Consider the following 10311-nt stretch of genomic DNA (forward strand, 5'->3'; position numbering starts at 1 on the left):
TAAAGGTTTTTTTTTTTGAAGTTTTTAAGGAGAAGCTTAAAGAAATTAATGGAGTTTTGAAAATTCAATAAAAAAAATTTAACCCTCTTTAAACTTAGAAGGGTATCTTTTAAAACATTTTGAAGTTTTATTTGAACAAAATATTAATAATCCAAAGTTTTTTTTTTTTTTAAGTTTAAGGTTAACTTTTAGATAATATCTAAGTTAAATAGGTATTATTATTAATTTAGTCTAAATATATAAATAAAAAAATATATATATATAGATAGATTGTATTTTTTTTTTTTTTTTTTTTTTGGTACCAAACATAACAAACTCTGACACCAGTGATGTTTTTTTATGTGAGATTTTTAAAGAAAATAAAGGAAAGAGAGAGAGAAATGAATTTATCCGTACTATTCCCAAACATCTTCCATTGGAATTGGAGCCTCTCTCTCCCCCTCTGTTTTCACTTTTTCAGTTAAAATCTGTCTCTCTCTCTCTGTCTCTCTCTGAATTTCAGGCTTTCACTGTCATCTATGAACATCATCTCCTTCTTCCCACTCTCTTCATTAATATGCTGTGACAAACGAAACAAACCCTTCTTTTTTTTTTCTAATGTAATTTTCATATCACTTTCTTTTCACAACATTGGAGAATTCAAATGTAAGCAAGAAACCCTGAGGGAGGAAGAAAAGCAAGCAACAAATTGTGCTAAATTTTGGAATTCTTCCTCTAATTAAAACCGTGTCTTTCTGTCCTTTTTCAACCAAAATGGGTTTTCATTCATACATGGAAAACAAACCATAATCATTCCAAGAACAGGACAGTAGCAATCGAAGTTGAGTAGCAGAATAGGTCGGATCTTGCATCGGTGTGGGTAGCTTATTGGGGGAAATAGCAGAGACAACGACAGGAATTTGATGCTTCTCATCGTATGAGCTTAGAGGAGAAACATGGTGGTTTTACAGAACATGTCCTGTTTGGAGTTTACATGAAATACAGCCTGCACTCCATTTTCATTGCTCGATTATGCTTCCTTGCCCCACCAATTCCATTTTTTTCATCTAAATTCATTTGGGGTCTCTGTTTTTTCGTAGCTTCACATGATGGGGTTTCATGGGTTCTGTAAAGTCGCAGTCTTTTTAATTACTAACAATTCCCCACACTTTCTTTTCCATAATTCATGAATCATAACTGTTGAAGGGCTAGGGAGTTTGAAGCTAATAAGATTAATATAAATTAAGGATCGATGCATAACTGTCAGCCACATTGTAGCGGAGCTGAGACAATGAACCCCCAACAGTGAAAAAGGCACTTGATCTCTTGGTGTTGGATGGAGAGGTTAGTTGGGGTGATATTCAGGTACAAAAGCAGGCCCCGGCGCCCCCCATTGAAGAGAGGTTTTAAAAGCAGCCCCACATTTGGTAGACATGCCGGCATGTCTTACTTTTGGGTGAGATTGAAACTTAAATTCTTTGTTACTGTGGGATTTCTTTAAGGAAATAGAAAACAGAGAATATGATTTAATGGATTCTCGTTGGAGCATAGTCCAAGTGAAATGGAGAGTGTTCTGTTGAGACCGACATGGATAGAGACAAGTCCTTATGCGATGGGAAATAGAAGGAAGAATTGAAAGACAACTAACTACTTCATTTTGCAACAACTAAGGCCGCGTGAGATGGGCCACTCCATGCTGTCACCTATTAACTTAAGCTTTATTTATGAACACTAATTTGAGAGCTTCAAATGTTGTATTTGTTTTTCAACCAGTCAAATGTCTGTGGCTTCATGCTTCATCATTGGGAGCTGGAAGTTTTAATTTGAGTGTCACAACTTTGCTGCTGGGCTACTTGGCCCATCAGAAATGCCTATTCACCCAGCTCATATATGGGTTAGGCCCAAGTTGCAGCACACGTTCAAGGCGTTTTGTTCACGGCCGCATATCAAAAACCTTATTGCTTTCCTTTACCGTTTTCATGGTATATAGTTTCTTGAGCATATGACGTTTTAGAAAAATCTTATCAACACCCTATAGACTTAAAATGTCCTATTATAGGAGATGCCATTAGTCATCAATTCTTGGAGTTTTACTATCATTTATGTCTTTTTCCAACTGAAACCCTTCTTAAGACGAGATTAGAAGCTTGGATATATGTAATCTGCCACTAACTATTTTATAGCCATGCCTATGGACATCAGATTACCCGCAAAAGAACTCCAGAAATGCTAAACAGGTTGCGTTAAGAGTTTAATAAAACAGAGTAGCATTGAATGAAGTTGTTCATAATAAACTTAAATGGTGGCCATGTGCCTATTAATCGATACAAAAGATCAGCTAAAGAGAAAAAGAAAACCTTGATGTCTACGAAATTTTAGTCTATCCACAACACCTGTGTTGGCTTCTGTCGCTCTTAATAGAGGCACAACAGAAGATCAGCTAAAGAGATGAAAGAGAGCATCACCAGAAGATCAACCTCATTACTACTAAACAATTAAATATTAGAATGTAACAAAAATTATTAAATATTTCACTTGATATTATAATTTAGACTTTTCAATGGAGACTGATAACTTGATTCAATATTCTAGCCATCCCAAGAATGCAGAATATGGTGGAAGAAAGGAATTAAATCAACTCAAACCCAAATAATGTAACTTTCAGTCCACGCGGTTACATTAATCGATACACAACTCGCTCACAGAAAACAAAATCATCAACACCAAATTCTTTCTTGTTCCGGGAAAACTTGACGTTTTCAACAAAACTCAAAATCTCTATCAATACCCACATCCAGCCCACCTATTGCCTCCTGTCAGTCAATCCTAGCAACAATTTCACTCGAGGGAAAATGAGAAAGTAAAGATATCTGGTAAAGAACAGCATCACCAGTTGATCAAACCACGTCTTTACTCAAATGCGTCATCGTCATCATCTGGCAGGGGTTGACTGGCAGCTGCAGCCAACTCCGCTTCATGCCTGCAAGAAAACAAGCCAAATATATGGTGAATGTGGATATTACTCACAAGAATGTCAATGGTTCATTGGTTATGAGTTGTGATAAGGTCTTACTGCTGCTGAACGGCCAAGTCAATTTGTACTTCTGGAGGAGCAAGGGCAGGAGATTCCACAAAGTGAATGTTAGCATCCCTACATGAAAGAACCACAAGAAAAGGAAACCACTTGTCATGAATGAACAAACATTTTAAAGATAATAGTAGAACAACCAGGCTATTGAATTTACCCAGCTAACTTCCTGGCCAGGTACAAGAATGGTTTCTCAAAGTTGTAATTACTCTTTGCAGATATTTCATAGTACTGTAAGTTTTTCTTCCTGTGGAATGTGACCTGCTTGGCCTTAACCTGCCTATTCTTCACATCAACCTTGTTTCCACAAAGAACAATTGGAATATTCTCACACACCCTGCAATTCAACAGAAAAATCGTTATTGTAAGTTTGCTCCAGGAGGGTGCCATGAAATGGAACAATTATGTACAAAAACAAACGTTAAGTAACCTGCAAAGATCACGGTGCCATGTAGGAACGTTTTTGTATGTCAATCTGGCAGTAACGTCAAACATGATGATCGCACATTGCCCATGGATGCTGCAATCATGTACACAAACATTAAATTAGAAATCTCGATGATGGGAGGAATGTTGATTCAGAAGTTCACAAGGGGAAATGGAAAAAATATTACATCTAGCAATGCATCATTAGAAAACAGAAAATGCTCAGAGCAGTTCAAAAAACAGGATATCAAGATACATAAATGTATTAGATCTGCCGCACAGTAGAATATTCAAAATTCAGCAAAATTACAAAATGAACTATATTCAAGTTGTTATATAAGTTCCAATACAAGTTGGGAATAAATAGGAAAGACATATCCTCGAAAGATAAATAATTATAAGAACTCTAGAAATGAATTAAAGCTCTAATTCTCAACTACAACTTACTAGTAACCATCACGCAAACCACCAAACTTCTCTTGCCCAGCAGTGTCCCAGCAGTAAAATCTAATTTTTCCACAGTTCGTGAAGAAGTCCAGTGGGTGCACCTCCACGCCAATGGTAGCTGGTTTCATTACAACAACGGAAGATTGAATACAGTAGAAAATAAAATATCTAGACAACACAATCAATAGAATAAACCATCAAATTGTAAACAAGTTGGTGAAATGCTTACGTTCATATTTCTTTTCAAACTCCCCAGTGACATGTCTCTTCACAAAAGTGGTCTTTCCTGGTCAAAGAATATGCACAGAAGTCAATTAGGCACTAAATATTTCGGCATTAACAATCATTGAAAAGAATTCATCTTCCATCGCAATGTATGATTTCTCTTATGTCTTTCTTCCTTCACGATTTCTTCTAATTTGTATGATACCGTTGAGATCTCATGAATACCAGACAAAGTGACAGTAATGTGTGAGTTGAGAGAACGAAAAGACAGACAAACAACACATGAAAAAAAAAAAAAAAAAAAACAGCCGTATTCCGGAAATAATACTGCCAAAAAAAAACATAAGACTCATGTGATTTCAATTAAACTCACATAGATCTTGCAGAACATATATCGTCGCACTAAACAGAGATAACCATACCAAACTAGATAAAAATAAATAAAAAACTAAGAAATTGTGCTTGATCACCCATACATCTCTCTCTATCTATTCTCTAATTCGCCTGCAGATCAATTGTTATTTCCCGACACTTCATCAGCTCACGAATTATAAACAAGTTTCTTTCGTTTCGCATCAATTTCAAACAATGGCCACTTTCCCTAATGCATCGCTTTAGTAACCATCTCTCACGATGTAATACATATAACAATACGTAAAAAACAACTATTGTAAAATAAAATCCGGGATGAAGGATTACCAGTGCCACCATCGCCAACAAGCACAAGCTTGAAGCTCGGATAATCAACAGTCTTCTGATTCGGCAAAGCCTACAAAATTCGCAAGAAAGTATAATTAACAAACTGAAATTCAAGATCGATGACTAAACCATCGAACTGAGAACGATCATCGCACTGGAAGAAGAAGAAGAGAGACTCACCATTGAAGCGCTTGGAGAGTTCGGAAGCGAGAGAAATAAGAAATGAGCGGGTATCGGCGTTTTAGGTCTCACACCCGTTTGGGGTTTATAAGGTAAACCCCTACTGGCTTTGGAATGACGCTACTTTCTTGGCCGTTGGATTGTCAATCTATATCATCTGCACCGTCGCTTTTCCCTCTCGTGAAGGTACCTTCTAGAATTTTTTTTATAAATATATTTATTTATTTAATGAAACAACCGTAGATTTCAACTGGATACGAATTTAAAACTATTTGATATGGTTAGTTATACAATCTTTTAATCGTTTTTTTTCTTTGTTAAAAATTAATTTATATTCCTAAACAATTAAAACTTTAAATTAATGATAATATCAATTTAATACTTAGAAATTAATAATAATTTTGACTTTTACAGATAAATTTTATTTGATCATTAACTTTAAATTTTAAAATATGTCTAATAAGACATTATACATTTAATTCTATCTACTAAGTTTTTGGCATATTCAACATTTTTTAAAATTAATAGATTAATTTATTATAAAATTGAATTTATTTTTAATAACACCTTAAAATTTTAAGGTAGTGCCAAATAGTTAAATAACTTTTTTAAAATGAAATAAATTAACGACTAAACACAGAAACAAAACTCAACTTATTTCATAAGATTGAAAGTTTAATGGCTTACCAAATATATAGAAAGTTGAAGATTAGGTCTTTATAATTTTAACTTTGATTATTATTTTTTTATTTAAAATTAGCTCAAAATCACCCAAAAAAAATATATATATTTTCTCCCAAATTTTAAAAATAAGAAAAATGCAGTAAATGTGTCTATTTTTATTTATTTATTATTGTTGTTATTATTATTATTTGTAATTTACGTTAATTTTTTTTCTTCATATAATTGAAACCTTATATAGTGTGCACAAACATAACAATTTCTGTGATGAAATCTAGCCCATGTCCAAGTAAGTCCGATGGAGGTTGTTCGATGGAGAAACGAAGAAAGGAAACAATTAACACAAATCAAATAGTGGAACCAACACTCGATAAAGAAAAATTCTGCATAATCAGCAGCTTTCACCGGAGGCCATATGGCTTTCTGTAGACAAAAACTCACCAACAGGAACCAACCCCAACCCCAACCCCAACACCACAACTTCTGTTTTCATAATCCCCGGGGAAAATAGATTTGCAAAGAGCATCATCACCAGATGATTCACCACTTTTACTCGAAAGCGTCGTCGTCGTCATCCGGGAGAGGTTGACTGGCAGCAGCTGCCAACTCAGCTTCATGCCTGCACAAAAACAAGCAGCATGTGAATGAATGCCTCGAACGAATGTGAATGGTTTCATTAGTCATAGACTGAGGATGAGAAAGTCTCACTGTTGCTGAATAGCCAAGTCAATTTGTACTTCCGGAGGAGCAAGAGCTGGAGACTCCACGAAATGAATGTTCGCATCCCTGTACCGCCATTACACAAGATAAGGAAGTCGATTTTTATGGAAGCTCACATATTAGAGAAAAAAGTAATTCAAACAGGGAAATGGGGTTACCCAGCCAACTTCCTGGCCAAGTACAGGAATGGTTTTTCAAAGTTGTAGTTACTCTTTGCAGAAATTTCATAGTACTGTAGGTTTTTCTTCCTGTGGAACGTGACTTGCTTCGCCTTCACCTGCCTATTCTTCACATCGACCTTGTTTCCACAAAGAACAATGGGAATGTTCTCACATACCCTGCAAGTTAACATCTCATCAAATGATAAGCAACTTCTAGAAGGGTGTCATGACTATGTAACAATTCATTCATATGCAGGAGTTGTGCACAAATAAATGTAAAATCACCTGCATAGATCACGGTGCCATGTAGGAACATTTTTGTATGTCAATCTGGCAGTAACATCGAACATGATTATTGCACATTGCCCGTGGATGCTGTAACCATGGATTGACATAGAATTAGGACTTACAATGATAGGAGGAAATTGAAATCAAAACAAAACTAATACCACATAATCGAAGACTCAAAGAGACCAAAAGGCCATCAACAAAACATAATCTAACAGATCAAATGTACAAGAGAATAATGAAAATTCAATAATATTACATAAGAATATGGTACAACTTAAGAGGGAAAATGATTATCGAAGGAGACTCCTTCCAAAAAATGAGGAAATCGTTCAACAGAGTATAGATGGGAATCTAGAACTTGTGACCATATAAAAAACACCCGAAAGAATAAAAGAGCTAATTCTTTAACTTACTAGTAGCCATCCCGTAAACCACCAAACTTCTCCTGCCCAGCAGTGTCCCAGCAGTAAAATCTAATTTTTCCACAGTTTGTGAAGAAGTCCAATGGGTGCACCTCCACGCCAATGGTTGCTACGTTCATAAGAAACAATAGAAAGATTGAGTTCATAACTATACAAGTTGTTTGTTTATTTAGGAAAAAAAAAAAAAAACCTTTCAATGGACAAAAAATTGCAAAAATACTTACGTTCGTATTTCTTTTCAAACTCTCCTGTGACATGTCTTTTCACAAATGTTGTTTTTCCTGAACAACAAAAGGTAACCAATTCAGTCATACTTGTAATTTCAAGTCCTATCAAGTATTGGAGGGATCCATCTTTATTGAAGATCCTATAAATAGAACCGATACTAGCAATTGATATCCACCTGGATTAAGGGGATCCGGTGATCTAATTCACTAGTCTCTTGATTTCTTTTTCTCTTCGTTTTTTCTATTTATGTGCAAGTTCCCGTTTTATCATCCTCGATCACGAGGCAATGTCATGGATTTTCAAGTTTTAATAGCAAACATGAAACAACGAAGAAGGACGATTTTCCTGTTTATATGATCTCAGCCAAGAAAATACAGAGGTTTATGTGGGTTTTAATAATGCACTTCAAATAATGTATCTTGAATACCTTTCGAGTTTGGAGTACTAACTAAAATTTAAAACCCTAATAAATCATAGACAAGTTTTCTTCTCGGAACAAGAACCCAATCCCCAGGCTCAGGCAATCTTTATTCAAATCACATGCACTAACATAGTTTCAGATTCTAAGCTCTGTTCTTCTCACTCTAAGCTCAAACTAGTACCACTACCTATAAAATATCACTTTTCTCCAAAATGCTATATTCCAATCAGCACAAGATATGATACATTTCTAAAAGGAAAATTCAGAAAACAGAATATACCCGTGCCACCATCACCAACAATGACAAGCTTGAAACTCGGATAATCAACAGTCTGCTGGTTCGGCAAAGCCTAAGAAATTCACCACAAAATGGAAGCAACAAACAAAAATCAAAAGATATTAAGAAATGTAACCAGATCGAAAACAGATCATCAAAATGAGACTAAAAGAGACTACTCACCATTGGAATTTGGCGATTTAGGTTTAAAATAATTGTGAGTGGTGGAGAAGGAGGGTTTATAGGGTAAGCGACTACTGGCTTTGAACTGACGCTATTCTCTTGACCGTCGGATTTGCAGTCGGATCACACTCCACCGTTGCTTTTCTTCATTGAATCGAATCTTTTGAGTTTTTTGAATTTGAAAAGTGGTCTATTTTCATATTAATTTCGAAATATACGACTAGAAAGAAAATTTAAGACATATTCCTATAAATTACGGAAAAGCCCAATTCAGGCCCATTAAATACACAAGCCCATATTTATTGTGGGCTTTTAGTGCAAATGGCGTGTTGGGCCGGTTCTCATATTACATATAAAAAGATAATTTACATAAATAAGCCTTTTTTTTTCCAAGTTATGGGATTCAAGAAGTAGGTGGCATAGTTCCAAAATCCAAACGACGCCGTTTAACGTTAGGAGGAAAGGAAACAATTCAATGTCCCCTAAATGGCGTCATCATTCATTCATGATAAAATCACCATCACTGCATAAGTGGGTCTCCCCTGTCGTCGACATCTTTTCAGAGGATTTTTGCAATGAAATGGGAAGTTGATAATAATCAAATTAATTAGAAAAATACCAAAATATTTTAAAATGTTTGTTTGTTTGGCCTTTTGGTTCATCAAAAGGTCTTTTAGGGAAAATGTCAAACTTTAGACCATATATTATATTTTTATCATAAGAAAAGGAAAATAAAATCAAACCCTAATGTTGATGTAATGTGGGTTCAAGGCACTACTTAATTTACAATTAATACACAACAATTTCATATGAAAGGTGGCAATTTTATTTCCACTTATTATATTATATTAATATTATTTTAAATAGTTTGGACTACTTTTGTCCTTAACCTCTCATATTGCTTCTAAAAAGCTTAGGCATATAAACAAACATAGCCCACATATCATGTTCCAATGAATAGTGAGAATATGCATGGTTCATTATTCAATTCAATTCCAATTTTATGGATTAAGTTTCACATGAGGTTTAGTTCGTAATGGTATCTCGCAATTTAAAACTCCCTCTACAATTAAAGAATGAGTGCGTTCTCGAGTCATCGTAGAAACATAGATAAGGTTGGTGATAGAACAAACAACGAAACTTTACGACAATTCTTCTGTACATGTTCACTTGTATCACATACATAAGTGGTCTCTGAACTATGTAATAAGGTCACCCATAACACGGCTCTCTCAGTTAAGTTAATCCAACGTCATGCTATCCAATGATATTGGAAGAAGAAATGAAGACGTAACGTAACAAAATGTATTGAAAGCGATTTCTTTTCTGTTCTGTTCTTATGAATTCCCAGTTAAGCCTATCATTTTTGTAATTGATCTTATGTTAAGAAATAGTATAATTCTAATGATCAAATAATACTTTAAAATGTAGCACCAATATGAACATAACTCATCTGAAATAAAATATGTATTATCGACTAAAAAGTCAAGAGAATTTTATTCTAAATAGGGGTTCAGGGTTTTGGGCTCCTCAATCATCAATTTCTTACATATAATTAGAATCTAATTCCATATGGGAAACCAAAATCAGTTCATGTAAGCCATTAGAATAAAGCAAATTAACACAAATAATTGAATGGCAGATATAGAAACCAAAATTTATAAATAAAAAAAATAAGCATATGATTAAAGATATATATTAAATTACAATCACATGTACCTTAGTATAAATAGACCTTACGTGTAATTAATAATAAACTTTAGTGTCATTCAACAGACATGATTCTTTGCATTATTTGCATTTCTTCGCATAATTGATTTATTTAAATTGACAAAACAATAGGGTTTTTGGGACCCATCAAATCAAATCAAAATGGGACACCA

At 34.5% G+C, this 10311-nt stretch overlaps 2 protein-coding genes across 2 annotated transcripts; both read right to left on the minus strand.

Annotated features, from left to right (window-relative positions):
- Nucleotides 1–2592: 2592 nt before the first annotated feature.
- On the minus strand, nucleotides 2593–5185 carry LOC111793890 (GTP-binding nuclear protein Ran-3). The gene is made up of 8 exons (XM_023675958.2): nucleotides 5045–5185; nucleotides 4865–4934; nucleotides 4170–4226; nucleotides 3941–4058; nucleotides 3498–3587; nucleotides 3225–3404; nucleotides 3053–3130; nucleotides 2593–2959 (listed from the first exon to the last, which is right to left on the minus strand). Exons 1-8 carry the CDS (start codon nucleotides 5045–5047, stop codon nucleotides 2890–2892), a joined length of 666 nt encoding a protein of 221 aa, XP_023531726.1. The 5' UTR covers nucleotides 5048–5185; the 3' UTR covers nucleotides 2593–2889.
- Nucleotides 5186–6042: 857 nt separating this feature from the next.
- LOC111793892 (GTP-binding nuclear protein Ran-3) lies at nucleotides 6043–8577 on the minus strand. The gene is made up of 8 exons (XM_023675959.2): nucleotides 8429–8577; nucleotides 8249–8318; nucleotides 7544–7600; nucleotides 7311–7428; nucleotides 6892–6981; nucleotides 6604–6783; nucleotides 6434–6511; nucleotides 6043–6344 (listed from the first exon to the last, which is right to left on the minus strand). The coding sequence occupies exons 1-8, from the start codon at nucleotides 8429–8431 to the stop codon at nucleotides 6275–6277; spliced, it is 666 nt and encodes a 221-aa protein (XP_023531727.1). The 5' UTR covers nucleotides 8432–8577; the 3' UTR covers nucleotides 6043–6274.
- Nucleotides 8578–10311: the final 1734 nt, after the last annotated feature.

Source organism: Cucurbita pepo, chromosome 4 (genome assembly GCF_057944985.1).
Source record: "Cucurbita pepo subsp. pepo isolate OVF chromosome 4, ASM5794498v1, whole genome shotgun sequence".
In the NCBI taxonomy this organism is placed as follows: domain Eukaryota; kingdom Viridiplantae; phylum Streptophyta; class Magnoliopsida; order Cucurbitales; family Cucurbitaceae; genus Cucurbita; species Cucurbita pepo.